Source organism: Coregonus lavaretus, assembly GCF_964263955.1.
Source record: "Coregonus lavaretus genome assembly, chromosome: 19".
NCBI lineage: Eukaryota > Metazoa > Chordata > Actinopteri > Salmoniformes > Salmonidae > Coregonus > Coregonus lavaretus.
In genome coordinates this window covers 24,749,989-24,769,670 of record NC_140006.1, presented here as the reverse complement: position 1 = coordinate 24,769,670, position 19,682 = coordinate 24,749,989, and the positions used below count along the sequence as shown (strand labels likewise).

The 19,682-nt window shown below is 47.6% G+C and overlaps 2 protein-coding genes across 2 annotated transcripts; both read right to left on the bottom strand.

Annotated features, from left to right (window-relative positions):
* Window positions 1-357: 357 nt before the first annotated feature.
* Window positions 358-2,395, bottom strand: LOC311147091 (putative G-protein coupled receptor 141). Its single transcript, XM_084183718.1, has 2 exons — window positions 2,355-2,395; window positions 358-1,875 (listed from the first exon to the last, which is right to left on the bottom strand). Exon 2 carries the CDS (start codon window positions 1,856-1,858, stop codon window positions 962-964), a length of 897 nt encoding a protein of 298 aa, XP_084039844.1. The 5' UTR covers window positions 1,859-1,875; window positions 2,355-2,395; the 3' UTR covers window positions 358-961.
* On the bottom strand, window positions 2,305-10,224 carry LOC311146245 (putative G-protein coupled receptor 141; the record flags this gene model as incomplete). The annotated part of the gene is made up of 2 exons (XM_084182746.1): window positions 2,305-2,319; window positions 9,379-10,224. The coding sequence occupies 2 exons, from the start codon at window positions 10,222-10,224 to the stop codon at window positions 2,305-2,307; spliced, it is 861 nt and encodes a 286-aa protein (XP_084038872.1).
* Window positions 10,225-19,682: the final 9,458 nt, after the last annotated feature.

Genomic DNA, 19,682 nt, shown 5'->3' with positions numbered 1-19,682 from the left:
ACCAAATTCCAATTCCAATCCCACATTTTCCTAATTGAAAGGTATTGTAGGGAATTGGCATTTCAGTGTACTTCCTAAATTGTCTGGAATTGACCCCAACCCTGTTATGCATTGTGCATGCCTATACTTTCTATGTAACATGCTTTAAAATGTCACTGATGAGCAATTTCATTGATGCAGCCATACTATGTAGATCAATTGTTACTATATTATTCCTTCCTAATTCATATGGAAATGTTTTCCCAAAAGGGAGGGAAATGTGAACACAAGAAACACTGAATAAACAAAGAGTAACATTTTAATCAAACATGTAGCTCAGTTGGTAGAGCATGGCGCTTGCAACGCCAGGGTTGTGGGTTCGTTTCCCCCGGGGGGCCAGTATGAAAATGTATGCATTCACTAACTGTAAGTCGCTCTGGATAAGAGCGTCTGCTAAATGACTAAAATGTAAATGTATATCCTTCACTTGAAAATGTAGTTGTAAAAAAATATGATAAAGAATGCATGGTTTATCAAAATTTGATCATTCACATCAAATGGTTGATCATTCACTGTATGTTTATTTTATGCTAATGTGTTACGGTATGCCAAACTGTAGGTGACTGTTAAATCAGAATCAGTTTAGCTAATTTGTAGAAACCCATCCATGTGGTGGGAGTGTGTAACTGCTTTGTATGATGTTCCAGAACAACAAAAACAATAAACACAGCTCCACTATTTGTTTTCATTACTTTTCTGATTTGACCTGAAGGGTGTATCCCACTTAGGGAACAGCTAGAACGAGGTACTGTATATACTGAAGTAGCTGTTACTTGTGATACTGTTTTGCTGTGAAGTAAGTATATCAAAGAGTTTTATAATTTGGTATTAAGGTGCAAATAGAATCATATTCTAATGTTACTATCACATTAAATTCTATGCATCACACTATCTTAAGAAAAATTACATTCTCATGTTATTCTTATGATACACAACATATTGTATCACAGTGTCTGAACGACCCCCTCCCTATAAAAGTCAGCATGTCAAAGCAGCTGAACGTCGTGAAAGCAAGGGCAAGCTCATTCTTCACTTGGAGACTGACATCATAATTACTCACATAGTAAATCCTGAATGCATTGTATGGAACAAAGCATACTATAATGACCAGCATAAAGCAAAGACTTTTGATCTGAGCCCAAAACTCCTGTTGAGAGAAGATCATCGCCTTGTGAGTTCTGTACACACAGCCCAAAATCCACACTTGGCAACAGGCCAGGGCCAATGTAACCACGATGATGAGAGCACAGAGGATGTAGTTCAGCACAGCCACAGTATGTTTCTCATCAAAGATCCTTCCGAAATTGAAGCACTGGTCGTCATTGGTTGTTGTGTTATTATCTGTAGATGATCCATACTTCACAGCAGTCAAAGGGACCACCACAATGAGCATGAGGGCCCAGACAGCAGCACTGGCCCCCAGGGCATGAAGCCTCCTGTAGAACTCCACCTGCCTGGACCTCCTGAAGAAACTCAGGTAGCGGATCACCAGAATGATCACGTAGAAGACGAAGGCTAAGTACATGTGGGCGTGGATCATGGCACTGACCACCTTGCAGAAGTTAGGACCAAGATGCCACTTGCCGGCAACGTAGAAATAAAGGCGAAAGGGCACGGTCAGGAGGAAGAGGAAGTGGACCACGATCAGGTTCAGAACAGCTGTAGTGGTCACCGAGCGGACGTTGGACTTGATGATGTTGATCATGAGGGACATGCTGATGGTCCCTCCAATGAGCACAATAGTGTATATTGACAGCAATGCATCTCTGTATGATTTAGGTATGCCATTGTCGACAGATGTATTGCTCTCATTCCCCATCCTCTCCCCTTGGTGTCCTGAAATGTGAAATAAGGAGTATTTGAAATAAGACATGTAACACTATTATTTAGATACATACAGTATGCTTATAAATTCAATGTTAGGTTAGGTTAGGTGGCCGTGGTCGTCTTGCCTTAGTTGAATTCACCAACTGTATGTCACTGGATAAGAGCGTCTGCTAAATGACCTACATTAAATGTAGAAGTTACGAGGCTGTGGGAGTAAAAGTGTGTCAATTGTACAGTTTGGAAATAGTAGGCAACTGTATAGAAAATGGATACTGATATATAATACTCATAGAATCTGTACATAACTAAACAGCACTGACAAACGTGATTAATAGTCATGATCTCAGACGTCTGAAAATCTCACTAAAATAAACTGGCTAAGGGAATACATGAGAATTGAATAAAACAGAAAAGATCTGATTAAATAAAACCACAAATTCACTTGACCCTCTTCTGAAGCAAGAAATTAGAGAAAAACATAGTCATACCTTTGACCTAACATAAGGTTGTCCGTTTCAGTATTCACTTGCTGCACACACACCTTAGAACTGGCCTCTCCAGCAGAGCCATTGGAATGCAGATACGACCTGTCAGGTGGTACAGCTGGATAATTATTGACTCAGAATGTTTTTTCTGCGTGTGGCTTGTGGCCAATACTACAGTATGTGTGGAGATCCCATATCTTTGTTTGATATGAAATTGATAGTGAAGTACATCATTATCTAGGCAGAATTATAACCAAATACATCCTAGTATTGACAGGTGAGACATCAAAGTAACTATTGGCTGAATACCAAAGATAGGGTTTACAGTCATTCCTTTTTAGTTTATGTAATGTCAATGCTACAGTAATGGACCTGTAATTGAGAGGCGGAGGATGCAGAATCTGAATGAAGTAAATCTTCTGAGAAGGTGCTCAACATGCCTTGTAGCTCATAACACTGATAACTCGTCTGAATTATAGGAGGCGTATGTCACAACCCTTTCTTGATGTGAAATAGATTACTAAAACAAGGAAGTCACCTTTCTACACTGTCAGGCTTGGGGGAGCCCCAAACACTTCCTGATTCCTTTGTTTTACCTTTTAAAGGCTGGTCATGGCTCACATCAACACCATTATCCCAGAAACCCTAGACACACTCCAATTGACATACTGCCCCAACAGATCCACAGATAATGCAATCTCTATTGCACTCCACACTGCCCTTTCCCACCTGAACAAGAGGAACACCTACGGTTAAAGTCGGATGTTTACATACACCTTAGCCAAATACATTTAAACTCAGTTTTTCACAATTCCTGACATTTAATCCTAGTAAAAATGCCCTGTCTTAGGTCAGTTAGGATCACCACTTTATTTTAAGAATGTGAAATGTCAGAATAATAGTAGAGAGAATTATTTATTTCAGCTTTTGTTTCTTTCATCACATTCCCAGTGGGTCAGAAGTTTACATACACTCAATTAGTATTTGGTAGCATTGCCTTTCAATTGTTCAACTTGGGTCAAACGTTTCGGGTAGCCTTCCACAAGCTTCCCACAATAAGTTGGGTGAATTTTGGCCCATTCCTCCTGACAGAGCTGGTGTAACTGAGTCAGGTTTGTAGGCCTCCTTGCTCGCACCGCTTTTTCAGTTCTGCCCACACATTTTCTATAGGATTGAGGTCAGGGCTTTGTGATGGCCACTCCAATACCTTGACTTTGTTGTCCTTAAGCCATTTTGCCACAACTTTGGAAGTATACTTGGGGTCATTGTCCATTTGGAAGACCCATTTGCGATGGTCGTTATGGCCGAACAGTTCTATTTTTGTTTCATCAGACCAGAGGACATTTCTCCAAAAAGTACGATCTTTGTCCCCATATGCAGTTGCAAACCATAGTCTGGCTCTTTTATGGCGATTTTGGAGCAGTGGCTTCTTCCTTGCTGAGCGGCCTTTCTGGTTATGTCGATATAGGACTCGTTTTACTGTGGATATAGATACTTTTGTACCTGTTTCCTACAGCATCTTCACAAGGTCCTTTGCTGTTGTTCTGGGATTGATTTGCACTTTTCGCACCAAAGTATGTTTGTCTCTAGGAGACAGAACGTGTCTCCTTCCTGAGCGGTATGATGTCTACGTGGTCCCATGGTGTTTATACTTGCATGCTATTGTTTGTACAGATAAACGTGGTTCCTTCAGGCGTTTGGAAATTGCTCCCAAGGATAAACCAGACTTGTGGGGGTCTACAATTTGTTTTCTGAGGTCTTGGCTGATTTCTTTGGATTTTCCCATGATGTCAAGCAAAGAGGCATTGTGTTTGAAGGTAGGCCTCCAATTGACTCAAATTATGTCAATTAGCCTATCAGAAGCTTCTAAAGCCATAACATCATTTTCTGGTATTTTCCAAGCTGTTTAAAGACACAGTCAACTTAGTGTATGTAAACTTCTGAGACACTGGAATTGTGATACAGTGAATTATAAGTGAAATAATCTGTCTGTAAACAATTGTTGGAAAAATTACTTGTGTCATGCACAAAGTAGATGTCCTAACCGACTTGCCAAAACTATAATTTGTTAACAAGAAATGTGTGGAGTGGTTGAAAAATGAGTTTTAATGACTCCAACCTAAGTGTATGTAAACTTCCGACTTCAACTGTACGTGAGAATGCTATTAATTGACTACAGCTCAGCGTTCAACACCATAGTGCCCTCAAAGCTCATCACTAAGCTAAGGATCCTGGGACTAAACACCTCCCTCTGCAACTGGATCCTGGACTTCCTGACGGGCCTTCCAGGTGGTAAGGGTAGGTAACAACACATCTGCCACGCTGATCCTCAACACGGGGGCCCCTCAGGGGTGCATGCTCAGACCCCTCCTGTACTCCCTGTTCACCCATGACTGCATGGCCAGGCACGACTCCAACACCATCATTAAGTTTGCCGACGACACAACAGTGGTAGGCCTGATCACCGACAACGATGAGACAGCCTATAGGGAGGAGGTCAGAGACCTGGCCGTGTGGTGCCAGGATAACAACCTCTCCCTCAACTTGACCAAGACAAAGGAGATGATTGTGGACTACAGGAAAAAAAAGAGGACTGAGCACGCCCCCATTCTCATTGACGGGGCTGTAGTGGCACAGGATGAGCGCTTCAAGTTCCTTGGTGTCCACATCACCAACGAACTATCATGGTCCAAACACACCAAGACAGTCACGAAGAGGGCACGACAAAGCCTATTCCCCCTCTGGAGACTGAAAAGATTTGGCATGGGTCCTCAGATCCTCAAAAAGTTCTATAGCTGCACCATCGAGAGCATCCTGACTGGTTGCATCACCACCTGGTATGGCAACTGCTCGGCCTCCGACCGCAAGGCACTACAGAGGGTAGTGCGTACGGCCCAGTACATCACTGGGGCCAAGCTTCCTGCCATCCAGGACCTCTTTACCAGGCGGTGTCAGAGGAAGGCCCTCAAAATTGTCAAAGACTCCAGCCACCCTAGTCATAGACTGTTCTCTCTGCTACCGCACGGCAAGCGGTACCGGAGCGCCAAGTCTAGGTCCAAAAGGCTTCTCAACAGCTTCTACCCCCAAGCCATAAGACTCCTGAACAGCTAATCATGGCTACCCGGACTATTTGCACCCCCTCCCCATCTTTTTACGCTGCTACTCTGTTAATTATTTATGCATTGTCACTTTAACTCTACCCACATGTACATATTACCTCAACTATCTCAACTAGCCGGTGCCCCCGCACATTGACTCTGCACCGGTACCCCCCTGTATATAAAGCTTCCCTACTGTTATTTTATTTTACTTCTGCTCTTTTTTTCTCAACACTTTTGTTGTTGTTGTATTTTAATTTTTTATTAAGAAATAAATGCATTGTTGGTTAAGGGCTGTAAGTAAGCATTTCACGGTAATGTCTACACCTGTTGTATTCGGCGCATGTGGCAAATACAATGTTATTTTATTTTATTTGAAAGTGAAATGGCAAAAATCTGAGAGAGGAATCCTTATTTTCACAATTCAACCACAACCCTAACCCTATCTTTATGTCCAGATTCAGGTACACCTTAACCCTAGCTTCAACCCCAACACTAACCCTAGCTTTATGTCCACATTCCAGTTCACCCTAACCCTAGCCTCAACTACAACTCAAACCCTAGCTTTATGTCCACATCCCGGTTCAACCCTTAACCACAACCCTAACCCTAGATTAAAATCAAATCACATTTTCTTGTCACATGCTTCGTGAACAACAGGTGTAGACCAACAATACAGAGTTAAAGATAAAAAAAAACACAAAATAAAAAGTGACACAAGGAATAAGTACACAGTGAATAATGAATAACAATAACGAGTAAAAATAACATGGTTATATACAGGGAGTACCAGTCCCGAGTAGATGTGCAGGGGTACGAGGTAATTGAAGTAGCTATGCCTTCAGAAAGTATTCACACCCCTAGACTTTTTCCACATTCTGTTGTGTTATGGCCTGAATAAAATAAAAAATAAAAATGGAATGTTGTGTCACTGATCTACACACAATACCCCATAATGTCACGCTCGTTGATAGACGGTGCAGCGTGGTATGCGTACATATTCCTTTATTAACTGAATACAGATACAACACAATACAAACGAGAAGTTCAACAGGCTACACAACCACAAGCCAAAACAGAAACAAGATCCCACAACTAAGGTAGGCAAAATGGCTGCCTAAGTATGATCCCCAATCAGAGACAACGATCGACAGCTGCCTCTGATTGGGAACCACACCCGGCCAACATAGAAATACAAAATTTAGAATTCACACCCTGACCAAACCAACTAGAGAAAAATAGGGCTCTCAAGGTCAGGGCGTGACAGTACCCCCCCCCCCCCCCCCCCCCCCCCCCCCCCCAAATGGTGCGTACTCCGGCCGCACCAACCTGACTCATTAGGGGAGGGTCCGGGTGGGCATCTAGCCTTGGAGGCGGCTCCGGCTTCGGGCGCGACGTCGGTATTAACCTCTTCTCCCTTCCTGCCTCCCCGTTGCACACCCGGTCCGGTCTGGACCCCGGCGCGATGCTTCCCCTCTCAGTCCTACCACGATGCACCAAGCCCTGTCCGGACCCTGGTGTGGGAGCCCTCGACCCTGGAGAGGAGCTGACGCCTGGTCCCGGCCCAGCAGTCCTCCCGCGATGCACCAAGCCCTGTCTGGACCCTGGTGTGGGAGCCCTCGACCCCGGAGAGGGGCCGACATCTGGTTCCGGCCCGGCAGTCCTCCTGCGATGCACCAAGCCCTGTCTGGACCCTGGTGTGAGAGCCCTCGACCCCGGAGAGGGGCCGACATCTGGTTCCGGCCCGGCAGTCCTCCCGCGATGCACCAAGCCCTGTCTGGACCCTGGTGTGGGAGGGGAGACCCCGACCCTGGAGAGGGGTTGACGTCTGGTTCCGGCTCGGACCCCGGTGGAGCGGATGGCTTCGGCATGGGGGAAGAGCAGATAACCGGAGCTGGATTAGACACCGGTGGAGCGGACTGCTCCAGCACAGGAGTGAGCAGCTAACCGGAGCTGAACTGGGCACCGGTGAAACTGACTAATCTGGCACTGGAGTGGAGCCACTGACCAGAGCTGGACTAGGCACCGGTGGAGCGGACTGCTCTGGCACCGGGGTGGAGCAGAGGACCCTCGCTGGAGGTCGGGTGCGTGGCGCTGGAACGGGCCGTACCGGGCTGTGGACACGCACCACTGGTCTGGTGCGAGGAGCAGGCACGGGCCGTACCGGACTGGAGACACGCACCACTGGTCTGGTGCGAGGAGCAGGCACGGGCCATACCGGACTGGAGACACGCACCACTGGTTTGGTGCGAGGAGCAGGCACAACCCGTCTTGGCTGGACACTCACTTTAGCCCGGCAAGTGCGGGGCGCGGGCACCAAGCGCACCAGGCTGTGAATGCGCACTGGAGATAGTGTGTATCACAGCATAACAGGGTGCCTGAACGGTTCCACGCTCCTTAACGCGAGTGCGGGAGTTGGCTCTACTCTGAAACCTGACTCCGCCAGCCTCTGCTCTAAGGACTGAGCTCTCTGCTGCAGGAGGGTTAACTCCTCTCTCAGCTCCTCCTGTTGCCTGGCCAGCTCCTCTCTCAGTGCATCCACTGACTCCTCCCTGTGGGCCTCCTGCAACGCCTCCCTCTGAAGGGAGATCCCCTGCTCTCTCTTAGCTAACATCCCCCATAAGGTGGTGGTCTCCTCTCTCAGAGTGCTGAGCTGCAGGTCTTGGAGAGCCTCTATCATAGCGGCCTCCTCCTCCTCCTCCACAGTCAGCCCTTTCAGGGCCTCCTGCTGCTTCACCAACCACCCCGTGTGCCCCCAAAAAAATTGTTTTATTGGGGCTGCCTCTCGGGCTTCCTTCGTCGTCGTGAACTTCGGAGTCACCGTTTATCCTCCCTCGCTGCCTCCGTCTGCTCCCATGAGAGGCGATCCATTCCTGCCTGGATTTCTTCCCAAGTCCAGGATCCCTTACCGTCCAAAATATCCTCCCATGTCCAAGATGTCTGCTCTTCCTGGCCACGCTGCTTGGTCCGTTGGTTGTGGGATCTTCTGTCACGCTCGTTGATAGACGGATCAGACCAAGGTGCAGCGTGGTATGCGTACATATTCCTTTATTAACTGAATACAGATCAAAACAACAAAATACAAACGACCGTGAAGTTCAACAGGCTACCCAACCACAAGCCAAAACAGAAACAAGATCCCACAACTAAGGTAGGCAAAATGGCTGCCTAAGTATGATCCCCAATCAGAGACAACGATCGACAGCTGCCTCTGATTGGGAACCACACCCGGCCAACATTGAAATACAAAATCTAGAATTCACACCCTGACCAAACCAACTAGAGAAAAACAGGGCTCTCAAGGTCAGGGCGTGACACATAATGTCGAAGTGGAATTATGTTTTTAGAAATGTTTACAAATTAATTAAGCATTCAATCCTTTTATTATGGCAAGCCTAAATAAATTCAGAAGTAAAGATGTACTTAACAAGTCACATAATAAGATGCATGGTGTCACATCTCCTCCCGTTGCTCCACTCCGGTGCTCTGATTCGCCGGTGTACTGAGCCACCGGTCTGAGCGCACCACCTCGGCAAACACAGGAATGGAAAACCAACGCACCCTAATCACCTCCAGCGCACCTGCACCTCATCATCTCATCACCACCACTATGTAGCACTGGACTGTTCGTTCATTGTTGTGTGTAATTGTTAGCGTCATGTTGTTTACTCGCTCTTTGTGATTCTCTTTCTCATTGTTAAGTAAACCTTTACCTTGTTAATTCCTGCGTCTGCGTCCTGCCTCTTCGTATACTCAGTACTCGTCACAGAATTACACACCACTCACGGAAATGGATGCAGCAGGAGTTTCCCAGTGCCTCGACCAGCACCAGCAGCTTGCCCAGTTGAACGCCGCCATGCAGGAAGTGCTCCAAACTCTGCATAATATGCCCAGCGCTCCGGTTCCACCTCAGGGAGTGGCGAGTGCACCCAATCCACCTGTTCCCGTGCTATCACCCACTTCTGAGGGAACCCTCGCCAAATCTTCACTTGGAGACTGACATCATAATTACTCACATAGTAAATCCTGAATGCATTGTATGGATTAAAGCATACTATAATGACCAGCATAAAGCAAAGACTTTTGATCTGAGCCCAAAACTCCTGTTGAGAGAAGATCATCGCCTTGTGAGTTCTGTACACACAGCCCAAAATCAACACTTGGCAACAGGCCGGGGCCAATGTAACCACGATGATGAGAGCACAGAGGATGTAGTTCAGCACAGCCACAGTATGTTTCTCATCAAAGATCCTTCCGAAATTGAAGCACTGGTCGTCATTGGTTGTTGTGTTATTATCTGTAGATGATCCATACTTCACAGCAGTCAAAGGGACCACCACAATGAGCATGAGGGCCCAGACAGCAGCACTGGCCCCCAGGGCATGAAGCCTCCTGTAGAACTCCACCTGCCTGGACCTCCTGAAGAAACTCAGGTAGTGGATCACCAGAATGATCGCGTAGAAGACGAAGGCTAAGTACATGTGGGCGTGGATCATGGCACTGACCACCTTGCAGTAGTTAGGACCAAGATGCCACTTGCCGGCAACGTAGAAATAAAGGCGAAAGGGCACGGTCAGGAGGAAGAGGAAGTGGACCACGATCAGGTTCAGAACAGCTGTAGTGGTCACCGAGCGGACGTTGGACTTGATGATGTTGATCATGAGGGACATGCTGATGGTCCCTCCAATGAGCACAATAGTGTATATTGACAGCAATGCATCTCTGTATGATTTAGGTATACCATTGTCGACAGATGTATTGCTCTCATTCCCCATCCTCTCCCCTTGGTGTCCTGAAATGTGAAATAAGGAGAATTTGAAGTAAGACATGTAACACTATTATTTAGATACATACAGTATGCTTATAAATTCAATGTTAGGTTAGGTTAGGTGGCCGTGGTCGTCTTGCCTTAGTTGAATTCACCAACTGTATGTCACTGGATAAGAGTGTCTGCTAAATGACCTACATTAAATATAGAAGTTACGAGGCTGTGGGAGTAAAAGTGTGTCAATTGTACAGTTTGGAAATAGTAGGCAACTGTATAGAAAATGGATATTGATATATAATACTCATAGAATCTGTACATAACGAAACAGCACTGACAAACGTGATTAATAGTCATGATCTCAGACGTCTGAAAATCTCACTAAAATAAACTGGCTAAGGGAATACATGAGAATTGAAAAAAACTGAAAAAATCTGATTAAATAAAACCACAAATTCACCAGACCCTCTTCTGAAGCAAGAAATTTGAGAAAAACATAGTCATACCTTTGACCTAACATAAGGTTGTCCGTTTCAGTATTCACTGGCTGCACACACACATCATTATCTAGGCAGAATTATAACCAAATACATCCTAGTATTGACAGGTGAGACATCAAAGTAACTATTGGCTGAATACCAAAGATAGGGTTTACAGTCATTCCTTTTTAGTTTATATAATGTCAATGCTACAGTAATGTACCTGTAATTGAGAGGCGGAGGATGCAGAATCTGAATGAAGTAAATCTTCTGAGAAGGTGCTCAACATGCCTTGTAGCTCATAACACTGATAACTCGTCTGAATTATAGGAGGCGTATGTCACAACCCTTTATTGATGTGAAATAGATTACTAAAACAAGGAAGTCACCTTTCTACACTGTCAGGCTTGGGGGCGCCCCAAACTCTTCCTGACTCCTTTGTATTACCTTTGAAAGGCTGGCCATGGCTCACATCAACACCATTATCCCAGAAACCCTAGACACACTACAATTTGCATACCACCCCAACAGATCCACAGATAATGCAATCTCTATTGCAATCCACACTGCCCTTTCCCACCTGAACAAGAGGAACACCTACGGTTGAAGTCGGATGTTTACATACACCTTAGCCAAATACATTTAAACTCAGTTTTTCACAATTCCTGACATTTAATCCTAGTAAAAATGCCCTGTTTTAAGTCAGTTAGGTTCACCACATTATTTTAAGAATGTGAAATGTCAGAATAATAGTAGAAATAATTGTTTATTTCAGCTTTTATTTATTTCATCACATTCCCAGTGGGTCAGAAGTTTACATACACTCAATTAGTATTTGGTAGCATTGCCTTTAAATTATTTAACTTGGGTCAAACGTTTCGGGTAGCCTTCCACAAGCTTCCCACAATACGTTGGGTGAATTTTGGCCCATTCCTCCTGACAGAGCTGGTGTAACTGAGTCAGGTTTGTAGGCCTCCTTGCTCGCACACGCTTTTTCAGTTCTGCCCACACATTTTCTATAGGATTGAGGTCAGGGCTTTGTGATGGCCACTCCAATACCTTGACTTTGTTGTCCTTAAGCCATTTTGCCACAACTTTGGAAGTATGCTTGGGGTCATTGTCCATTTGGAAGACCCATTTGCGATGGTCGTTATGGCCGAACAGTTCTATTTTTGTTTCATCAGACCAGAGGACATTTCTCCAAAAAGTACGATCTTTATCCCCATATGCAGTTGCAAACCATAGTCTGGCTCTTTTATGGCGATTTTGGAGCAGTGGCTTCTTCCTTGCTGAGCGGCCTTTCTGGTTATGTCGATATAGGACTCGTTTTACTGTGGATATAGATACTTTTGTACCTGTTTCCTACAGCATCTTCACAAGGTCCTTTGCTGTTGTTCTGGGATTGATTTGCACTTTTCGCACCAAAGTATGTTTGTCTATAGGAGACAGAAGGTGTCTCCTTCCTGAGCGGTATGACGGCTGCGTGGTCCCATGGTGTTTATACTTGCATACTATTGTTTGTACAGATGAACGTGGTACCTTCAGGCGTTTGGCAATTGCTCCCAAGGATAAACCAGACTTGTGGGGGTCTACAATTTGTTTTCTGAGGTCTTGGCTGATTTGTTTTTATTTTCCCATGATGTCAAGCAAAGAGGCACTGTGTTTGAAGGTAGGCCTTGAAATACATCCACATGTACACCTCCAATTGACTCAAATTATGTCAATTAGACTATCAGAAGCTTCTAAAGCCATAACATCATTTTCTGGTATTTTCCAAGCTGTTTAAAGGCACAGTCAACTTAGTGTATGTAAACTTCTGACCCACTGGAATTGTGATACAGTGAATTATAAGTGAAATAATCTGTCTGTAAACAATTGTTGGAAAAATTACTTGTGTCATGCACAAAGTAGATGTCCTAACCGACTTGCCAAAACTATATTTTGTTAACAAGAAATGTGTGGAGTGGTTGAAAAATGAGTTTTAATGACTCCAACCTAAGTGTATGTAAAGTTCTGACTTCAATTGTACGTGAGAATGCTATTCATTGACTACAGGTCAGCATTCAATACCATAGTGCCCTCAAAGCTCATCACTAAGCTAAGGATCCTGGGACTAAACACCTCCCTCTGCAACTTGATCCTGGACTTCCTGACGGGCCGCCCCCCAGGTGGTAAGGGTAGGTAACAACACATCTGCCACGCTGATCCTCAACACGGGGGCCCCTCAGGGGTGCATGCTCAGACCCCTCCTGTACTCCCTGTTCACCCATGACTGCATGGCCAGGCACGACTCCAACGCCATCATTAAGTTTGCCGACGACACAACAGTGGTAGGCCTGATCATCGACAACGATGAGACAGCCTATAGGGAGGAGGTCAGAGACCTGGCCGTGTGGTGCCAGGATAACAACCTCTCCCTCAACTTGACCAAGACAAAGGAGATGATTGTGGACTACAGGGAAAAAAAGAGGACCGAGCACGCCCCCATTCTCATTGACGGGGCTGTAGTGGAACAGGTTGAGAGCTTCAAGTTCCTTGGTGTCCACATCACCAACGAACTATCATGGTCCAAACACACCAAAACAGTCACGAAGAGGGCACGACAAAGCCTATTCCCCCTCAGGAGACTGAAAAGATTTGGCATGGGTCTTCAGATCCTCAAAAAGTTATAGCTGCACCATCGAGAGCATCCTGACTGGTTGCATCACCACCTGCTATGGCAACTGCTCGGCCTCCGACTGCAAGGCACTACAGAGGGTAGTGCGTACGGCCCAGTACATCACTGGGGCCAAGCTTCCTGCCATCCAGGACCTCTATACCAGGCGGTGTCAGAGGAAGGCCCTCAAAATTGTCAAAGACTCCAGCCACCCTAGTCATAGACTGTTCTCTCTGCTACCGCACGGCAAGCGGTACCGGAGCGCCAAGTCTAGGTCCAAAAGGCTTCTCAACAGCTTCTACCCCCAAGCCATAAGACTCCTGAACGCTGCTGCTTCTCTGTTAATGATTTATGCATAGTCACTTTAACTCTACCCACATGTACATATTACCTCAACTACCTCAACTAGCCGGTGCCCCCGCACATTGACTCTGCACCGGTACCCCCCTGTATATAGCCTCCCTACTGTTATTTTATTTAACTTCTGCTCTTTTTTTCTCAACACTTTTTTATTGTTGTTGTTTTATTTTACTTTTTTATGAAGAAATAAATGCATTGTTGGTTAAGGGCTGTAAGTAAGCATTTCACGGTAATGTCTACACCTGTTGTATTCGGCGCGTGTGGCAAATGCATTTAATTTGATTTGAAAGTGAAATGGCAAAATGAAAGTGAAATGGCAAATCTGAGAGATGAATCCTATTTTCACAATTCAACCTCAACCCTAACCCTATCTTTATGTCCAGATTCCAGTTCACCCTAACCCTAGCTTCAACCCCAACACTAACCCTAACACTAGCTTCATGTCCACATCCTGGTTCAACCTTATCCTCAACTACAAATCTAACCCTAGCTTTTATGTCCACATCCCGGTTCAACCCTTAACCACAACCCTAACCCTAGATTAAAATCAAATCACATTTTCTTGTCACATGCTTCGTGAACAACAGGTGTAGACCAACAATACAGAGTTAAAGATAAAAGAAATACAAAATAAAAAGTGACACAAGGAATAAATACACAGTGAATAATGAATAACAATAACTAGTAAAAATAACATGGTTATATACAGGGAGTACCAGTCCCGAGTAATTGAAGTAGCTATGACTTCAGAAAGTATTCACACCCCTTGACTTTTTCCACATTCTGTTGTGTTATGGCCTAAATAAAATAAAAAATAAAAATGTAATGTTCTGTCACTGATCTACACACAATACCCCATAATGTCGAAGTGGAATCATGTTTTTTAAGCATTCAATCGTTTTGTTATGGCAAGCCTAAATAAATTCAGAAGTAAAGATGTACTTAACAAGTCACATAATAAGGTGCATGGTGTTACATCTCCTCCCGTTGCTCCCCTCCGGTGCTCTGATTCGCCGGTGTACTGAGCCACCGGTCTGAGCGCACCACCTCAGCAAACACAGGAATGGAAACCCAACGCACCCTAATCACCTCCAGCGCACCTGCACCTCATCATCTCATCACCACCACTATATAGCACTGGACTTTTCGTTCATTGTTGTGTGTAATTGTTAGTGTCTTGTTGTTTACTTGCTCTTTGTTATTCTCTTTCTCATTGTTAAGTAAACCTTTACCTTGTTAATTCCTGCGTCTGCGTCCTGCCTCTTCGTATACTCAGTACTCGTCACAGAATTACACACCACTCACGAAAATGGATGCAGCAGGAGTTTCCCAGTGCCTCGACCAGCACCAGCAGCTTGCCCAGTTGAACGCCGCCATGCAGGAAGTGCTCCAAACTCTGCATAATCTGCCCAGCGCTCTGGTTCCACCTCAGGGAGTGGCGAGTGCACCCAATCACATTTTTTTACATTTTTAGTTATTTAGCAGACGCTCTTATCCAGAGCGACTTACAGGAGCAATTAGGGTTAAGTGCCTTGCTCAAGGGCACATCGACAGATTTTTCACCTAGTCGGCTCGGGGATTAGAACCAGCGACCTTTCGGTTACTGGCACTACGCTCTTAACCACTAAGCTACTTGCCGCCCCATCACCACCTGCTATGGCAACTGTTCCTGTGCTATCACCCACTTGCCGCCCCATCACCACCTGCAATCCACCTGTTCCTGTGCTATCACCCACTTCTGAGGGAACCTTTGCCCTACCGTAGCTATGACGGTAAAACTACTAAATGTATCGGCTTCCTGCTACAGGTTTCGCTTTATCTGGCGCGTCAGCCTGGGGCATATCCATCTGACCAAGCCAGGATATCGCTAGTGATTTCGCTACTTAAAGGAAAGGCACTGGATTGGGCCACGGCAGTCTGGGAAGTAGGTGAGGCCGTGGCGCTTCCCTACTCCACCTTCCTTGCTCAGTTCAGGGCATTGTTTGATCATCCCATGGAGGGAAAGGACGGGGGTGAGCGTCTCCTCCATCTACAACAGGTAGAGGGGCCTGCATCCGATTACGCTCTGAGCTTTCGCACGGTGGCGGCATCTTCCGGCTGGAATGAGCGTGCTCTGCGCACAGCCTTCAGGAGAGGCTTACGGGAGGACATCAAGACGGAACTCGCATGTCGAAACGACGAGATGGACCTTGAGACCCTCATCGCCACGGCCAACCATCTTGATGACATGTTGAGAGACAGACGGTGTTCCCAACACCTCCCAGAGCCTCGACGCTCACCCCATCTGAGCTATGGAAGCCGCCCTGCCTCAGAGTCCTCACCCATGGAGGTGGGCAGCAGCCCCTACACCACCACGGACCACAGATCTCCTGGCTGCTCCCAATCTAGGCGATATGACTCCCGTAGCTGCTCCGTGAGTGTTACGTCATCTCCTATCACAAAACCATTGTTTTTAGTTCCCATAACGGTGACTGGTTATTCCTTCTCTTCCATTTCCACTGCAATGATAGATTCCGGATCAGCGGGGAACCTTATAGATAGGGAGCTGGTCTCTGAATGGGGGTTGCCCACCGTGCCACTGCCTTCTCCGCTGCACGTCACCTCGCTGGACAATAAACCACTTGGATCAGGCACCATTACGCACTCTGCCCATCACCATTCCCACACTACCGGAGCACCACGAGGAGCTGTCATTCCACATCGTCACGTCACCCCTTCACCGGATTGTCTTGGGATTGCCCTGGCTCAGACTACACAACCCCACCATCAATTGGATCACCAAGAGGATCACAGCCTGGTCCACCTCATGCCAGAAGACCTGCCTGCCGGTGGTTTGTTGTTCCACGTCAGAGAGTCCGGAGTCCGCGCTCCAGCCCAACATTCCACGTGAGTATGCAGATATCTCCGATGTCTTCTCTTCATCAAAGGCTACAGGTCTCCCTCCACACAGGCCCTGGGACTGCGCCATTGACCTGCTGGAGGGACAACACCCCCCGAAGAGTAGCATTTACTCCCTTTCCATGGCGGAGACTGAGGCCATGGATAAGTATGTGGTGGAGACCCTGAAACAGGGGTTCATCAGACAATCTACCTCTCCTGCCGCCGCCAGCTTCTTCTTCGTGGCCAAAAAAGCCACGAAGAAGGCCGTGCATTGACTACAGGGGGCTGAACGCAGTCACCACCAAGTACCGGTACCCCCTCCCTCTGGTTCCGTCGGCCATCGAGCAGCTACGAGGGCCCGGTACTTTACCAAGTTGGACATGAGGAGTGCCTACAACCTGATCCGAATCCGGGAAGGAGACGAGTGGAGACTGCATTCAGCTCTACCTCAGGCCACTATGAATACTGCGTCATGCCCTACGGCTTCACCAACGCACCTTCTGTGTTCCAGTCCTTCGTCGATGACGTGTTCCGAGACATGCTGAGTAGACAGATGGTGGTGTACATTGACAATATCCTGATCTACTCGGCTACGTTCGAGGAGCACGTCAGGGACGTCGGAGCTGTCCTACTCCGCCTCCGGGAACACAGCCTGTTGGTGAAGGGGGAGAAATGAGAATTCCACCAACAGGCCATCTCCTTCCTGGGATACAGGATCAGTCCTCAGGGGGTGTTCATGGATAGAGCGAAGACGGACGCCGGTCATGGCCATTCCCCACCACCATCAAGGGCCTACAGAGCTTCCTGTGCTTCGCCAATTTCTACCAGTGTTTCATCAGGTCCTTCAGCTCCATAGCTGCCCCACTCACCTCTCTCCTTAAGGGTGGGCCTCAGAAGCTGGCCTGGAACCCTGATGCTGATGCTGCTTTCAAGAGGCTGAAGGAGAGGTTCACCACAGCGCCCATCCTAAAACACCCAGATCCATCTTGTCCTTTCATCCTGGAGGTGGACGCATTGGAGGAGGGCATGGGTGCGGTCCTCTCCCAGCAGCATGGTAAGCCAGAGAAAATGTATCCCTGTGCCTTTTTCTCTAAAAAAGCTTACCCCCGCAGAGAGGAACTATGGAGTTAAAGACAGGGAGCTGTTGGCGGTGGTCCTCGCTCTGGAGGAATGGAGACACTGGCTGGAGGGCGCAGTCCATCCATTTCGGATTCTTACTGACCACCAGAATTTGGAGCACATACGGGCAGCGAAACGGATGAACTCTCGTCAAGGCAGGTGGGCCCAATTTCTTACTCGCTTTCAATTCATTCTGTCCTACTGCCCAGGATCCGAGAATGTGAAAGCCGACGCACTCTCCAGGATGCACCATACCGGAGAGAGGAAGGATCTGGGGGGTCCTATCCTGCCCCCGTTTCTCATCGTTGCACCTGTCGTTTGGGATGTGGACGAAGACATCCGCCTGGCGGCTCAGGAGGACCCAGCGCCTGCCAACGCCCTTTCGGGGCGCGTGTATGTACCCACCAGTGTCCGTGACCGCCTGTTGATCTGGGCGCACATCACCCTTATGGCAGGGCACTCCGGTATTACGCGCGCCCTGCATTCTCTAGCACAAAAATACTGGTGGCCCACCTTGGTTTCTCGCTATGTCAACTCCTGTTCCATATGTGCCCAAACGATGACACCTCAGAATGCCCTGGCAGGCAAACTAGTTCCTCTACCAGTGCCTCATCGACCTTGGTCACACCTGTCCATAGACTTTGTCACCGACCTCCCACGTTCTGACGGCTTCACCATAGATCGGCTTCACCGTAGATCGGTTCTCAAAATCATGCAATTTTTTTCCACTAACTGGTCTTCCTTCTGCTCTCCAGGTCGCTGAGGTCCTATGGACTTCCGGAGGACATCATCTCGGACCGTGGCCCCCAATTCACCTCCCGAGTGTGGAAAGCTTTCCTGGAAAAGATCGAGGTCACGGCCAGGAGCTGGAGCTGGAGGTTTTCTTCGTTGCCACTGTCAGGACCGGCAGGGTGAGTGGGCAAGGTTTCTTCCCTGGGCAGAATATGCCCAGAACTCCCTCGTTCACTCCTCCACGGGGCTCACTCCCTTCCAATGCGTCCTGGGGTACAAGCCGGCCCTGGCCCCTTGGACACCCAGCCAGACCGATGCACCCGCTGTCGACTAGTGGTTCTGCAGAGCCGGACAGGTCTGGGACGCTGCCCATATCTGTCTCCAGAGTGCCATTCGTCGACAGAAGGACCAAGCTGACCGCCACCGCAGTGAGGCTCCCGTATTCCAGCCTGGTGATCGCGTCTGGCTGTCCACTCGAAACCTCCCTCTCCGCCTGCCCTGCAAGAAACTGAGCCACAGTTTGTGGGGTCGTTTAAGGTCCTCCTGCGGATTAATGAGGTGTCGTACCGGCTGCTCCTTCTCCCTCACTACCGTGTCTCACCTACTTTTCATGTGTCTCTCCTCAGGCCGGTGGTTCCTGGTCCTCGGGCGGATGCCGTCCACCGGGGTACACCCCCTCCGCCCCTGAACATTGATGGGAGTCCGACGTATGCTGTGAGGGATCTGCTGGACTCCAGGTTTCGTGGTGGATGGCTCCGTTACCTGGTGGACTGGGAGGGGTATGGCCCTGAGGAGAGGAGCTGGGTTCCGGCTAGGGACATTCTGGACCCCAACGTAATTCGGGACTTCCACCGTCGCCGCCCTGACCGGCCCGCTCCTCGTCCTCTGGGTTGTCCTCCTGGCTGGCGACGTCCTGCGGTGGGAACCGCGCGTCCAGGGGGATACTGTCACATCTCCTCCCGTTGCTCCCCTCCGGCGCTCTGATTCACCGGTCTACTGAGCCACCGGCCTGAGCACACCACCTCGGCAAACACAGGAATGGAAACCCAACACACCCTGTGTGCAATAACAATGTTTAACATGATTTTTAAACAACTACCCCATCTCTGTACCCCACACATACAATTACAGTGGGGGAAAAAAGTATTTAGTCAGCTATCAATTGTACAAGTTCTCCCACTTAAAAAGATGAGAGAGGCCTGTAATTTTCATCATAGGTACACGTCAACTATGACAGACAAA

What these genes read in the sequence shown, in the direction of transcription:
- LOC311147091 (XM_084183718.1), bottom strand. Translation starts at nt 1,858, where the DNA reads ATGGGGAATGAGAGCAATACATCTGTCGACAATGGCATACCTAAATCA.